The sequence below is a fragment of the Trachurus japonicus genome, chromosome 23, assembly GCF_045865225.1.
Source record: "Trachurus japonicus isolate A0001 chromosome 23, Traja_1.0".
Lineage (NCBI taxonomy): Eukaryota > Metazoa > Chordata > Actinopteri > Carangiformes > Carangidae > Trachurus > Trachurus japonicus.
Window position 1 is genome coordinate 19,248,568 of NC_140929.1, and position 16,524 is coordinate 19,265,091.

Consider the following 16,524-nt stretch of genomic DNA (forward strand, 5'->3'; position numbering starts at 1 on the left):
CGGAAACACGTGGACCTGGTTTTCAAAATAAAAGCATCCAGTTGCGTGCACAGAGTCAATAGAAAAAGCATTTCACACAAATAACACCAGGTGATGCAGTGTAAATTGCAAAGATTACTTAGTATCGATGTGTAATTTTACATGTACAGTCTCATTCTTGTATATTAAGCAAGTAAAATACAGTTATTATGCCCACTGGTCCCTGTGGGTAGCTGCACAGTAGGCAGCTAGTGGCTACCACAGTAGTATCCAAAGTTATTTACTACTACTAAATTATTATTCACTTGTTTAGGACATGACATATTTAACAGAAGGTAAATGGCAGTAAGCCTTCATCTTAAATCCAACATTTAGTCCAGTCTTTTAATGAAAATGTATGCTGTAAATAAACAGTGCCAAACCAAAATCAAACTGTCACTATTTAGCAGGTAGGTAAAACATTTTATTTGCAGTCCACATTTTTGTGTGCTGGAATCACACTCCACAAGAACATAATAAAGTGCAAAAGTACAATTTTGCTTCCCTAGTGTCTCGACTGAACCTACACTGGCTCATCAGATGGTTTATTATGACAGAATGCACACACAAGATTTGGTCTTTTCTTTCAAGGACTCGATCCAACAATTTGGAGACAAAACACTTTAAATAAAATGTGATGGGATACTTTAAAAAACACCTTACCAATACCTTTGTTAACAACCACTACTTCATAAAAAACAGGCCTTTTCCATACTGGGTAAAATCTTGTAATATTACACATAGGTCTTGAAGTCCCGTTGATGTTGTTGCCACTTTCCAATGACACGAATAATTGATTTTTTTCTCTTCCTCATGGCAACAACATAAATTCAACCCCAAGTAGCCAGACCTCAACAACTGGCAACAGGTCACACAAGGAGGGTTAGGGTCTGTGGTTCAGTTCTCTGGTATTGAAGCAGGATGCAGTAATCTCAGGTCCATGGTCCCAGCTGTGGAGGCTTCAGACGCTGTGACCAACACTGCAGAGTTAGTTCAGTCAAAGCTTGGTTAGCGTTCCTGACAGCGGGGCGGGACCAACGCTCCATGTGTCCTTAGGCTCCAGAGTCCAGGGGATAAACTTTAACAGAAATAAACACATACAGAAGACTGTTAAACATCTGGAACAACAGCAAGAGAAGTGACAGTAATGTGGGAAAATAGAGATGACAAATCTGGTTAAAGTATTGCCTGAGGGCAGGCCAGAGTGTTGTGAGGGTTGAATAAGCCTCATATTCTACGTCACATAACGGTCATTATAAAGCCCAAATTTGTATAAAAAGTATATGGCAACCTGAATCTTACACTTAGTTGAAGCCCTTTAGTTAGTTGTTGTATCCATCAGTGGATTTACAGAAAATTAAGTCATACAATTTTGCTTCTTTTTCAAGCACAGCCTTCCACAGACTTGAAACACTAAACTATACGTTAGTTGAAAACAAATGCAACAACACCTGTGGTGGTCTGTGAGGGAGGAGAGGAGTTTGTTGCAAGGCTTAAAATGTGCTGTTGTTCTGATGCAGCCTGACAAAACCTGTGTTCAGACACAAACACCAGCTGCAGGCTGCTGTATTAGACAGAACAATACATCAGTGTGATCAGTCCAAGTGTGTCGAACCTATTTGGATCAAATGTCTGTAGCCACACTAAACAAACGGCTGGTGTATGAGCATCACACTGTCTGAATGTGAAAGACAGGCAGTATCCGTGTTACTGATTATTTAATGACTACGTGACCACTGTGGTGCGGTGTCCCTTGCTCCACGGGGTGTGTCAGTGTCAGTGTGTGACAGATCTAAGTTTCTGGGCTTTAACAAGTTCTCCTGAAAGTCTGACCTCTACATGTCCCCTCAGAAAGCGACAAACCAACACGGTTCTCTCTCAGACTAAACACTTTTCATTGAGTTAGCAGGCCAGGCCACCAAGTTTAGGGTTAGGGTTACTAGGAAACAGGGGTTAGGGAAACTTCCGTAGCCGCCCTGTGCTAACTCTGCTAGCTCCACTCATAGATATAGTTTATATAGTATATATAGTATATATATCTATAGCTCCACTTACCTGTCTACGGGACTATGAAGTACATGACCAAGAAAAACGCGATGTCAAAGAGCACGAACAACCAGAAGTCGAACCAGTACGAGTGTTTGGGTAGCGACACCGAGGCTCCTTCAGACTGGAGCATCTTGAAGTTGAAGTCTGACTCCTCTGACTCGCGCACCATCTCTGCAGCAGTCGCGAGCTTCCAGGAAGTGACCACACACCTTCACGGTCCTTCAAAATAAAACCACCAGACGCTGTGGAAAAGTTACAGGAATTGCGAAAAACTTTACCTGTGCTGTCTGTCCATTGAATGACCGACTTTTTAATTTTGAAACATTGAAACATTCCAGCCTGTTAAATATTACATTGTCTGAGAATACATCCCAACACCTTTCTTTGATTAATTTGTATTTAACCACCAGAGGTCAGAAAAACATCACCAAAAGCTTGTTCACCCCATGACAACTTCACCCCGTCTTCTAATTTGATCCTATTTAGAGTTATCATTAATGTACCACTTGTTAATAATTTACAAGTAAATAAAGCTAATACTATATATTTATAATTAATTGTATCTCTAATTTTTATAGGGAAGGCAAGGGACTACAGATGCAAATTAGCTTAAAGCTATAATCTGGTATAGTGCATCAAATGGCAACATTTATGTTTTAACTGTACATTGTCCCTTTTAAATAAATTAAATTGAAATAGATTAAGCTGCAGGTAGGCTACAGAGTTGCTGTTAGTGTCAGGTGCACACAAACAGACCTGTGGGTGTCACTTTGGCTCTGGCTGCAGTCATTTGGGTCCATAATCCTAATGTCTTTATTTGGAGAGTAAAAAATAAAAGGCTTGATTTGTTGAGTTGCTTTTATTACTATCTGGAACCATAGAAGTAAACAAAATATAAGCATGTTTACATTATATACTTATCACTCAAATCATTTTTTCAATAGATAATATACACATTTTGACTAAAACTGTTATTTTGATGACAATTCTTTACTTCTGCTTCCGTGCAGTTTTTAGCTGTTCAATCCACCTCTGAAGCCTTAAGCCCCCCACCCACACAGTCCATAAACAACCCACACATGTCAAATGGACACAAGAGACAGGCATGACAACATGTTGTTTGCTCGTGTGACACCAAATACCATTTATTAGGGCTTTACAAAGACTACAAAATCCTCCAGATGAGTTAAATCACTGTCTCTGTCTATTTACATGATATGTTACATACAAATGTACAAAATATAAAACATTTAAGGACAAATGTTTCACCCAAAAAAGAAGAAAAATTTCTCTCAAACCAGAGTAAATGCTATGGTTTTCAACTGAGATGTAACTGCAAAGCGTAAAAGTGGGAAAAATTACCAGTTGATCATCAGCACTATGGTGTACACTGTTAACGGTGTCGACGCTCTGCTAGCTCGGGAACTAATGGCCTACAACAGGAGCGTAGAGTAGCCGAAGGGGGTTAAATGTGGGATATCTAAGCTCAGGTTTGAAAACAGGGGTGGAAGTCAAGTTTAGGGAGCAAGCCGTTACCATGGTAACCACTCCCTTAGCATGCAACTTACACACACCCTTGCAGACACGGCAGGGCTGGCAAAGTTGGCCAGATAATACGTGTGTGTGAACCATCAGAGGCTCGGCTGCAGAGACACGTGAAGCTGAACACAGGTAGGTTGTAGAGGATGGGATCAACCTGAACACAGGTAGGTTGTAGAGGATGGGATCAACCTGAACACAGGTAGGAGTGTAGAGGATGGGATCAACCTGAACACAGGTAGGTTATAGAGGATGGGATCAACCTGAACACAGGTAGGAGTGTAGAGGATGGGATCAACCTGAACACAGGTAGGTTATAGAGGATGGGATCAACCTGAACACAGGTAGGAGTGTAGAGGATGGGATCAACCTGAACACAGGTAGGTTGTAGAGGATGGGATCAACCTGAACACAGGTAGGAGTGTAGAGGATGGGATCAACCTGAACACAGGTAGGTTATAGAGGATGGGATCAACCTGAACACAGGTAGGAGTGTAGAGGATGGGATCAACCTGAACACAGGTAGGAGTGTAGAGGATGGGATCAACCTGAACACAGGTAGGAGTGTAGAGGATGGGATCAACCTGAACACAGGTAGGTTGTAGAGGATGGGATCAACCTGAACACAGGTAGGTTGTAGAGGATGGGATCAACCTGAACACAGGTAGGAGTGTAGAGGATGGGATCAACCTGAACACAGGTAGGAGTGTAGAGGATGGGATCAACCTGAACACAGGTAGGTTGTAGAGGATGGGATCAACCTGAACACAGGTAGGTTGTAGAGGATGGGATCAACCTGAACACAGGTAGGAGTGTAGAGGATGGGATCAACCTGAACACAGGTAGGTTGTAGAGGATGGGATCAACCTGAACACAGGTAGGAGTGTAGAGGATGGGATCAACCTGAACACAGGTAGGAGTGTAGAGGATGGGATCAACCTGAACACAGGTAGGAGTGTAGAGGATGGGATCAACCTGAACACAGGTAGGTTGTAGAGGATGGGATCAACCTGAACACAGGTAGGTTGTAGAGGATGGGATCAACCTGAACACAGGTAGGAGTGTAGAGGATGGGATCAACCTGAACACAGGTAGGAGTGTAGAGGATGGGATCAACCTGAACACAGGTAGGTTGTAGAGGATGGGATCAACCTGAACACAGGTAGGAGTGTAGAGGATGGGATCAACCTGAACACAGGTAGGAGTGTAGAGGATGGGATCAACCTGAACACAGGTAGGAGTGTAGAGGATGGGATCAACCTGAACACAGGTAGGTTGTAGAGGATGGGATCAACCTGAACACAGGTAGGAGTGTAGAGGATGGGATCGTCCTGAACACAGGTAGGTTATAGAGGATGGGATCAACCTGAACACAGGTAGGGTTGTAGAGGATGGGATCAACCTGAACACAGGTAGGTTGTAGAGGATGGGATCAACCTGAACACAGGTAGGAGTGTAGAGGATGGGATCAACCTGAACACAGGTAGGTTGTAGAGGATGGGATCAACCTGAACACAGGTAGGAGTGTAGAGGATGGGATCAACCTGAACACAGGTAGGTTGTAGAGGATGGGATCAACCTGAACACAGGTAGGTTGTAGAGGATGGGATCAACCTGAACACAGGTAGGTTGTAGAGGATGGGATCAACCTGAACACAGGTAGGAGTGTAGAGGATGGGATCAACCTGAACACAGGTAGGAGTGTAGAGGATGGGATCAACCTGAACACAGGTAGGAGTGTAGAGGATGGGATCAACCTGAACACAGGTAGGTTGTAGAGGATGGGATCAACCTGAACACAGGTAGGAGTGTAGAGGATGGGATCAACCTGAACACAGGTAGGTTATAGAGGATGGGATCAACCTGAACACAGGTAGGGTTGTAGAGGATGGGATCAACCTGAACACAGGTAGGTTGTAGAGGATGGGATCAACCTGAACACAGGTAGGAGTGTAGAGGATGGGATCAACCTGAACACAGGTAGGGTTGTAGAGGATGGGATCAACCTGAACACAGGTAGGTTGTAGAGGATGGGATCAACCTGAATACAGGTAGGTTGTAGAGGATGGGATCAACCTGAACACAGGTAGGTTGTAGAGGATGGGATCAACCTGAACACAGGTAGGAGTGTAGAGGATGGGATCAACCTGAACACAGGTAGGAGTGTAGAGGATGGGATCAACCTGAACACAGGTAGGTTGTAGAGGATGGGATCAACCTGAACACAGGTAGGAGTGTAGAGGATGGGATCGTCCTGAACCATCAGAGGCTCGGCTGCAGAGACACATGAAGCTGAGTACAGGTAGGGTTGTAGAGGATGGGATCGCCCTGATGGGATCGTCCTGAGGTTGTGACAATGTGACCTGTTGGTCTCTGATGGGCTCGGACTGACTAGTAGCACCTGTTGGTTGGTTGGTAAATGTATACAGTACGGTGTCAGGTCAGCTTCAGTGCCTCACACAGCCGGCAAGTCTAACGTGGCGGTAAGCTGGGGTAGAAGATGTCCAGAGAGGAAGTGCTTCTAAGGAACAACAGGCAGAGGGGGAGGGGGGGGGGGGGTTCAGAGAATATCATGGCAGGACGGATCGAGGGGAGAAACTGGAAAAGTGCCTATTTTTTGTTCTCAGTCTCTGATGTCAGTGAGTTAAAAAACAGTTTCTTACTGTACACCGTATGCCACCTGCATAGGCAAAACATCCAATCACCACAAGACACACACCTGTTTCTGACAGCGTGTTGAGTTTTTGCATTTCTTTTTTTTTTTCTCTGTTTTCAAAGTACAATAATTTACTCAGCGGGTTAAGCATATTGTAACATCAACAGGGCAGAATGCATCTTTGATTCACTGTGCAAGACTTAAGTATTTACAACCCACCCCGACCTCAAAGTGTGCAAAACCAACCCACTCGTTAAACAAAGAGAGGACAATCAAAATTCAAAATGGCTTCCGTCCAATACACGCATACATAAAGATAAAGGTCTCTTCTCAATGCATCCCCTTTAAAAAGCTTCAAAACATGCTCATCAGGCTAGAAAACCCAAAACAGTTTGGTTGTGCTCCTGTCTGTTCAAGTGGGCCCAGCTCAACTGGGCGCAAAACTAAAACTAAAAAATACCCCACCCCCTTTTTTAAATGTTCTTTTTTTTTTTTTTACAATATTGGTCAGTTTTATAATTTCAAATACAGCATCAATTCCTTTATACTTCAACTGTCAGAAACAAGACGGGGCGGTTTGGAGGAAGAGGGAGCGACCACAAACAAAAGAGGCTGTTTTTTTCTGACAAGCAGCATCTTTGACATAGCAGGAAGCAAATCATCATCATCATCATCATTATCATCAGCATCATCATCATCCAATATTTTTCTCACTTTAGCCAATGGGAGAAGGAGACGCCTCCCCAACTTTTGCACATAAGGCAGCGAGAAAAGCACCAGTATCATTGTTCCCTTACTCAGCTGTTGGGCTGGTCTGGTTAACTTGCATTTGAAAATACTTTTGATTCAGCTTTTTTTTTTTTGGTTCCTCCAGACGGCTGCAGAGGCCGGACAAGTGAGTGTGAAGCAACACACTGTGGTCTGGCCTTATTCACTGTAACACCACTGATACTTAGTTGATTGGTCAGTCTGTGTCTTGGCTGTGAGTCAGTCTACAGCTCCTCTGACTGTCTGAGTCTGCCTGTTGCAGCACACTCTCCATGCAGGGCGCCACACGATTCAGCCCATCACAATCAACCTTTTGCTAAGCTCCACTCCCCTTAGTGACTGTTGCTAGGCCTGTCAAGCTTTCAGTGGTGGTGACACCAGTTCAGCTGTAGCTAGGTAGCTAATCAAGCCAGTGTCAGCCCCACGCGTTGGATGGTTGACTTGTGCATGTTTCATTTTAAAACAGTTATCTTGTATGCACCTGATGGCTACATGATCTACATTGTGCTTAAGGACAGAGGCTAAAGCTGCTCCCTCCCTCTCAGACAAGAAACAATATCTGTCCACAAGCTTGTTTCTTCTGGCCCAGCAGATGTCAAAGTCTGCTACCAAATCCAGCCCATATTCCAGAGGAGAACATCTGGACATCGGGCTTTGAGGATGTTGATGTACATACACTACTCACAAAGAGTTAGGGATGTTTGGCTTTTGGATAACATTTCAGAATGCTCTATAAACCTTTACAGGTGAACTTAATGTAACCTTCTCTAAACTTCTGAATGCACATGTCCAGTTGTTCAATGTTTCAGTCCCTATGTGAATAACATGCTGTTCTCTAACAAGGTGATTAACCACAAACATCACCAGCACCGTCTGATGTAGTGGTTTGTTCTGGTTCAATGACAGTTTGTAAACAGTCCTCTTGTCTCTCCCTCTCCTCTCCACCATGTTACCATGTTGACATCATGAGACCAAGACAACACTTTGATCAAATTGATCAAGTTATTGATTTTTGTTGTGCTATAGCCACCGCTGTTGTTAGCTTTTGTTTGAGATAAAGGAATTACCATTGCATCCTTCTACTTAAAAGGCTTTCATGATAGAATATCACTAGTCTGTAGCATGAACTTTATATAGTGATATTCTTGTCAAATATCCCTAACTTTTTGTGAGTAGTGTATATGTATTGTTTTAGTAAGCCAGTGCTATCTCTGGAGCAGCATGTGCATAACCTTACCATAATTCAAGAATAGAGCAGAGCTGCTGCGTTCAGTTAGTACAGGTGGGTGTGCTTGAGGAGCCTAACAATGGATTATGAGCGAGGAGGTCCATTTGGAGTGGCAGGCTCATGTGTTTAAAAACTTATTAGACACCAGAGCACAGCACACTGGGTTAAAATACTCACAGGAAGAATCTGTAAAGTTCTGGTGGTTAAACTGGGCACAGCACCCGGATGTTAGCAGCTAACAGAAGTTTGATCTATTCTAGTCTCTACACCTCTGCTGCACAGCTCCAGGTGGAGTGCTTTAGACAGGTGGAGAAAGCCAACGCTCGACAGACGTGATTGGACAATCAGTGCTCAGGGGGAGGAGCTTAGCAAACCATGGACAGACACAGTCGTGTGCTGAGTGGCGCCCACTCTTCTCATGGTGCGTTTAAAGCCACCGAGTGACAGCATGCTTCAGTGAGAGAGGAGAGCCAGAAACAACTTCATCTAAGTCTACAACCATGGTCAGCTTTGCATTGTGACGGGAGATGTGTGTGTTTGTGTATGTGTGTGTGTGTGTGTGTGTGTGTGTGTACGTTTGGCAGTAAATCAAAGGAAAATATTGGCACTTGTCCATTTTTTCTTCACAGTAGCGATGATGACACACAGACGATGCTCTCTCATTGTGCTTGTCGGCCTGCGGGGCCGAGGAGCGGCTTGGCAGTGCCTGACACGGACCAGGTTCAGGGCAGGAGACCAGCACCACGACGACGCTCACTGACCACTGAGCTGAGGGCAGGGGCGTGTGTGTGTATATGTGTGTGTGTGTTATGATAAAGTTAGTGCTGCGGTTCTAATTGAGCTGTAGAGGCTTTGTTAGAGTCTCTGGGTGCTATCACGGAGGTGCAGAACTGCCTGTACACAACTGTAAAGACACAAAAAGGTGATAGAGTGGTAAACAACCGGTCAAAATAAAGTGTCCTTCCACCCTAAACCCCCTAGCAGGACAGCCAGCTCAGATAACCACAACAAACATCTGGTTTCTGACTTGAACCGACATTTTTGAAACACAAAACCGGTCTGATGCATCTGTGATGAACCTGGTTTGTGTGTGAAGATCAGCTGGATCAGAGACCACAGAGTAATCAGCCACCAGAGGGCGTCGCATCACCTCAAAACACACACACACACACGGTGCCGTCTTTCTACTGGCTGCCCTCAGCGTGTGTGTGTGTCTGGACGTCAGGTGTCCTAGAGGTGGTGGAGGAGCAGTGCCCTGCTAAAGGACACGTTGGCAGGCTGGACTGTTGGTCAGGTGACTGATTAAAACCTCTCCTCCTCCTGCTGCTGCCAATGTGTAAGTGCATTTATGACTCATATATGAGTGTGTGTGTGTGTGTGTGTGTGTGAGAAGCACCTCTGTAAACAAGGAAAGACATAAACAACAGAACATGCCACCCCCCCGTTGTAAACATCTGAAGATATAACTGGGTTTTAAAAGAACAAAAATCCAGTTCAGTCTGGCGGGACTCGTGGCTTCCTCTGGTCTCTCTGACTCTCTGCAGGTCCTTCAGAGCGGAGTGATGAACTGTAGCTCCTCAGAGTGAGCTGTAGCTCCTCAGTTCCTCGGTGAGCTGTGGCTCCTCGGTGAGCTGTGGCTCCTCGGTGAGCTGTGGCTCCTCGGTGAGCTGTGGCTCCTCAGTTCCTCGGTGAGCTGTAGTTCCTCGGTGAGCTGTGGCTCCTCGGTGAGCTGTGGCTCCTCGGTGAGCTGTAGCTCCTCGGTGAGCTGTAGTTCCTCGGTGAGCTGTAGCTCCTCGGTGAGCTGTAGCTGTAGCTCCTCAGGGCTGAGCACCGACTGTGACCCAGTCCTTGGAAGTGAACTTCAGAGGAACTACGTTTCCTCATCAGACACCTCCCACCTACATTATGAAAAGTTGTATTTGCTAAAATGTTACACACCCATAACAAAAGACCAGAGTTTCACTGATGTCACTAAAGTAGATCAACCTGTGGTGGTTTAAAGCAGGTTGGAGACTCTACTACTACGTTAATGTGATTGAATATTGCACCATCGTCATGTAAAATGAATTGAAATGGGGAGTGTAGCATTTTGGACCATACAACTTTTCATGTATGACACACTGTGCTGTACTGCACTACAGGGGGTGTGTGTCTGCTAGTGATGGAGGTTCAGATGTTGAGGTGTCTCCCTCATAGCGCCGACTCCAGCGAGGAGTCCAGCTGGTCGTCATGGTGACTGGTGCTGTCGCTGTCGCAGCTCTGCGTGCTGGAGTAGTTGGCCGCCTCCTGCAGCCGCAGCAGCATGTTCATCTGCAAACACACAACACAGCAGCATGTTCATCTGCAAACACACAACACAGCAGCATGTTCATCTGCAAACACACACAACAGCAGCATGTTCATCTGCAAACACACACAACAGCAGCATGTTCATCTGCAAACACACAACACAGCAGCATGTTCATCTGCAAACACACACAACAGCAGCATGTTCATCTGCAAACACACACACAACAGCAGCAGCGTGATGACGGTGACAAGGCTACAACAACTTCACAGTTTCAGTGCCAGTGATCATTAATCTGAAGTTGAGGTGATTAATAAAACAGATACTTTGCTCATTTCAGTGACCTGGCTCTACTGTCGGGAGACAAACAGTCCAGACCCTCAACCTCCTAGAAAACAGCACATTACACTGTACTACACTTTATGTACGTAAACAAATAAGATAATATCTGTGTTCATTTGCTCTGGAGATGCTGGTGGACACACTTTAACTGTTTAAGGCAGAACCCACAAGCTGTTCCCCCTGTGTCCAGTCTTGGTCATAGATCTTGCACTTGTTTTTACATATTTATATATTTTTGTATTTTACCTACCTCTTTTAACTCTTTTACATATATATATAATCTTTGTATAATTCTTTTATCTAATTTTATCTCTTAAATTATCAAGGAGAGATGCACTTAAATTTCGTTGTGCTTTATCACTCGATGACAATAAAAGGAAATTGAATTGAATTGAATTGAAGCTAAGCTAACTGGCTACTGGATACAGCTCAGCAATATTTAGACCAGTGTTTCTCAACCTTGGGGTCGGGACCCCACGTGGGGTCGCCTGGAATTCAAATGGGGTCGCCTGAAATGTCTAGTCATTGATAAAAAAAAACTAACTAACTAACTAAATATTATTCTTTTTTAAATTATGATTAAAATCACCACACACAATCTTTAACAACTGTATTCTATACTTTCACTTTCTTGAATATAAATCGAGTTAAAATAAAATGCAGCATATAGAAATATCAGAGCTGGCGCATCTTGATTGACGGCCGTGATTGCAGGGTCACCAGAAATTTGTCAAAATGGGGTCACAAGGAAAAAAAGGTTGGGAACCACTGCCTTAGACATTAAACATTTAGATACTAAACATTTTCAACATGATGTGCTCCAGCACAACACCACCTACAACCTCAAACATCTGACAGTGTCAACAACAAGTAATGCTTAAGTGCTGTCTCTAAGATCCTGCTACAGACCAAAACACACATCCTGTAATGAGTTACTAACAGAGAAACATCTGATCTGACAGAGTCACTCTGAGTTTATTTCATTTTTTGTGAAAAAACCCCCCCCAAAACAAAACACACACACTGTATATATATTATCAATATATATATGTGTATATATATCAATACAGTGTATATCTCCATAGCAACGTCTCATTTATAAAGACTTGCGGTGTTACATTTTACCTCACCAAAAAAAAAAGAAAAAAGTGATTTGGATATCACACTTGGCCATGTTGTGATAATATTTTGATTCAGTTCACACTCTGTCTTTCCCAGTGTGTGTTCCTGTGTGTGTGTGTGTGTGTGTTTATGTGTGTGATAAAGCCTTGTGGTAAATCACCACAGTAAAACAGCAGAAGTTCTCATCCTGTAACAGAGCTAATGGTCTAAATAATGCTGCAGTGCTGCTGCTGCATCTGCTGAATGGATTTTACTGCTCCTAAAATGAGTCTTCAAACACCTGCGCTCAAACTGGACACACACACACCACACACCACACACACGCACACACACTTAAATTACTCTAGTTGTTTTTGGATGACTACCCTTTAATTCCTCTCAGGCTACAATAACCCACCAAATGGAGATTAATTCTCCACCGTTTCCCTTCTTCTCTCTCTATTCTCACCAAACCAGTTGACCCTGTGTGCGGTAAGGTTGAACCTAGCAGTCTAAACCACAGAGTGACTTTAAAAGCTTTTTTCAGTTCATGCTCAGGTGCAGGTGTTATTTTTGAACCAGCTCAGGAGGCTGCTAATGGCCCAGATTAAGGCCTGCAGTGTGTTGTTGTGTGTTGCTGTTGTGTTGCTCACCAGTGGGTCTCCCTCGGTGTCGCTCTGAGACACCTGCTTGGACGAGGCTCCCTCCTTGGATGAGCTGTAGCCGTCGTATCCCACATCCTCGGGCCGCAGCTTGAGCAGCGACTGGCCGTCCTGCTGCAGAGCGGCGGGGTTCCACGGGTACGTGTCGTTCACCCACTTGGACGGATCTTCCCACGCCGCTCTCTTGCCGTACAGCTGTGGCACGGGGAAGGATGAAGGTGAGCCGGACACAGAGCCTCAACTTGTTTTTTAATGATGCCTAACAGCTAGTGGAGCGGCTTTTCTCTACTTGTTATATACTGTACACACTATACCAATACATTTAGTGTTGGGGAGACTTCAACTACATGTAGTTAAACTACATAGCTTCACTACTATCTGCTGCAACTTGTAGGTATAATTCATATTTTGTGCTGTGTCAAGTACTTCAACTACTTTTTGGGTCATTTTTTGTAGTTTAACTACTCAGTTTACACTACAATTTTGACCAACAATACATTTTTTATACAAAAAAGACCAATATAACATCAATTTTATTTGACCATTATTTGTGTTCCAGAAGTCTCTTTGAAAAAGGACATGATTCATGTCATGACATGCCAAGCCAACGCTGCCTCTGATTGGCTGGCCCTGGCGTTCCTGTCATGGGTTTAAACACTGTTGTTCCAGACACAGCCATCTAGAATATGTCAACCTCTTGGTATTTTTTATGACATTTTTTGTTGACTGATTTACAAGTGGTTTTGGGTAGGATTTTCATTTTCTCTTTATATTACCCAACATGTCTATGGTCAACCTACGGTATGTGGATCAAATATGTCAGCCTTTTTTTCTTAAAAAAAATAAAACTGAGTTAAGAGGCATATTTCTACTGGCACGTGAATGTTTTGTAGACTATTATGTTTTGTTTCATATTCACCACATGTTGATTTATTTAACACTGAGTTCAATGAGTAGAGTGAGTGGAAGTAGTTGTAAAGCTACTTGTTGTAGCTGTAGTTTTACAAACTACATTTCTCCAGGGGTAGAAATGTAGTTTCTCCAAACTACTGCCAGGCTGAACTACATGGAGTTCTACAAGCTGCAAAGTACTGTAGCTTCCCCAACACTGACTACATTACAGTACTATTATGGGATGTACCTGCAGCCCCTCCCTGACTACATTACAGTACTATTATGGGATGTACCTGCAGCCCCTCCCTGACGGCCTCCAGCAGGTAGGGCACCAGAGAGTAGTTCCACAGGTCGGTGAACCAGACCCGAGAGCCCTCCACATCCATGGGACAGGACAGGAAGAGACGGGGGCCTGGAGGGACAGAAGAGTGTTGGTTGGATGGACGGAGGGAAGACTGAGAGAGATGTCTGTATCGGTCAGACAGATACGATAAAGAGAGAGTGTGTGTGTGTGTGTGTGTGTGTGTGTGTGTGTGTGTGTGTGACTGACCTATGGTGACATCAGAGGAGCTGTGTGCCTCCAGGAATCCATTGAGGTGCTGCCAGGTCTTGGGGATCCAGTCGATGATCTTAATCAGGTCGTTGCTGCGCATGTTCTTATCGATCTCTGTCTCTATCAGTTTCCGCCGCAGGAAACGACCCAGAAATCCTTTGACTGGCTCGGTGTGGTTGGTGCACAGCACCCACCTGTGACGGGACGGATCATCGGTGAGGCAACATGAAGACAGATCTCTGATCAAAGCAGCGGGTTGCACATGATGAGACTTTGTGTGTTCTCAGGTGTTTGTACCAGCACTTTGAAGGCTGGATTTCACCATTACAGATTATCATTAAATTCATGTTTGGCTCATGATTAGATTTCTCTAATGATTTTATATTTGCCAAATCCTCAATTACTCAAACATGCCAAGCAGGAATGATCCAACACAGAGAACATACACGATCGTCTATTCATTTTCATTTGAGTCTAATTATCCAAGACACGTGAGCCCTCCCTGTGGAAGGATGCTTTCAGTTTACAAGCTGTGAAATAATCTGCTCATTGACAATTCAAATCAAGGTGAGATGATGCAAAGCAAATAAAAGAAACCTAATCGCTTTGTGGAGCCAATTACATTTACACTCATTACACAGCCTTTCACAATATCAAATCACAACATGATGAGTATTTCAACCACGTTGTAAAACACAAAATATTACAATATACTGACATCAAAGAATGTAAATGAAGGCTGTCACATACCTGAAGTTGTGGTGCAGCTCGAGGTTCGGAGAGGAGGAAACTCCCTGGTTCATGGTCCCGATGACATACGGGCTGAACGGCAAAGCACATTATCACTGAATGATGCTGCATCATGTTATTGGTGATTCATGATTTGGCCTAAAGAAATAAAACTGACTAGAGTTGTGACTAACAGAAGGACTAGACACTTCAGTCAGACAATCGGTTTGTCTAAGAAGGGCTGGGATTTACCATTTGTGATACTTGCAGTTGAGGAAACCGTTGAATATGTCACTGAGGGAGCCGATGTGGTGCAGGTTGTCCAGGATGACCACAGTGGGGAGCTCTGTGTCCGTGTCCTCAGAGCTACACTGCTCTGCCAGGGTGGACAGGTACTGACGCAGGTCCTGAGGAGGAAGCATCAACACGTCTCTAAGGTGCTGGTATGAGTAGTTTACAGGGAGCAAGTTAAGCTTAATCCTTATTACTTCTTTATGTTAAACAGTAGTTTTTAAAGTTAGTTGTATTAAGGTAAATGTATGTGTGTAGTTGATTATCTCAGCTCTAGGCTACACTGTGAATGTATCAAAACCCCAGTCCACACAGAACTACACACAGCTTGTGCTCAGAAACTGAGCCTTAAAACCAGCTGTCAGGACTTCTGTGACTTTGTGATGTCACAACAAAGCAGCCACTGCTCAGAGCGTCTGAAGCCTCCTCTCCTCTGATTGGCCGACACTGACCTGCTGTTATTAGAGCTCAAAAAAGAAGATGTACATATATGTATATATACAAATATAATATACAAATGAAATATATATATTTCATTCATATACATAGAGAAAGAAGCGTCTATATACAGCTTCTTTCTTTGTGTGTATATATAAATATATATAAATGAAATAAAAGAGTAGTAGTAGTAGTATTACCAGTACTATATACCCAACCACTGTTCAAGCCTTTCTACCTGCCGACCATCTATAACTGTAGAAAACTACAAATGACAGAGTCTCTGATTGCTGCAGTTTTGATGATTCTCATCTTCTGGGGTCCATCATTTAAATGCTAGTCAATTTTCCTCACAGCAAAGGATGATCAAAACATCAGACAAAAGTAGCAGGTTGTAAAATCAGTCCCTCTGAATCAAAGCACAACAGATGCAGTTTTGTTCCAGCACTCATTAACTGTACGGGGAGAAGTGGAAGGCAGAGGCAGAGAGACTCATTTATTCACACAGAGCAGCCAGATGAGACATCTCTGAGGATCTGTTAATATTTGCTAGTGATGTAACAAAACCATGTTTGATTATTTTTACTTTCACATGAATAAATGATGCTGCCTTTTGGGAACCGAAGGAATCGCTGCTGCAATGCACCAAGACTCTGACTCCTGGACATCAATACCAGCCCTCTGTGCTCTCTCTACCTTGCTGGAGTTCTGGTCCACGTTGAAGCTGGCCACGTTGTGCTCAGTCACCTCCTGCCCCATCTGGGAAATGATGTACTCGGCCAGTTTAGCAGCCAGGAAGGATTTTCCGGTGCCGCTGGGTCCCGACAGGATGATGCGGCGGTGCTCCATCAACAGGTTCAGGTACCGCTGGATGATGGGCTTCGGGATGAGAGTGTCAAACACCAGACTGTCTATACTGTTCTCCTTCACTCCTGGGAAGAGGGAGACGGACAGGAGGGGGGGGATGAA

At 44.0% G+C, this 16,524-nt stretch overlaps 1 protein-coding gene and 1 long non-coding RNA gene across 3 annotated transcripts in view; both read right to left on the bottom strand.

The window, feature by feature from the left end:
• Positions 1–420: 420 nt before the first annotated feature.
• Positions 421–2,233, bottom strand: LOC146962873 (uncharacterized). 2 transcript variants are annotated; one of them, XR_015035057.1, is made up of 3 exons: positions 2,074–2,233; positions 806–1,096; positions 421–743 (listed from the first exon to the last, which is right to left on the bottom strand). It is a non-coding gene; the product is annotated as an uncharacterized LOC146962873 (long non-coding RNA). The 2 variants fall into 2 exon arrangements; XR_015035056.1 differs by having other exon boundaries at positions 421–1,096.
• An 8,018-nt stretch (positions 2,234–10,251) lies between these two features.
• nav3 (neuron navigator 3) overlaps positions 10,252–16,524 on the bottom strand; it is a 224,546-nt gene continuing 218,273 nt past the window's right edge. Inside the window, exons 35-41 of the mRNA XM_085769707.1 lie at positions 16,252–16,487; positions 15,079–15,233; positions 14,848–14,919; positions 14,095–14,291; positions 13,838–13,956; positions 12,642–12,845; positions 10,252–10,568 (exon numbers count right to left, since the gene is read on the bottom strand). Of these exons, the coding sequence (XP_085625833.1) occupies positions 10,449–10,568; positions 12,642–12,845; positions 13,838–13,956; positions 14,095–14,291; positions 14,848–14,919; positions 15,079–15,233; positions 16,252–16,487 (1,103 nt within the window). The 3' untranslated portion in view covers positions 10,252–10,448. The remainder of the gene's footprint in view (positions 10,569–12,641; positions 12,846–13,837; positions 13,957–14,094; positions 14,292–14,847; positions 14,920–15,078; positions 15,234–16,251; positions 16,488–16,524) is intronic.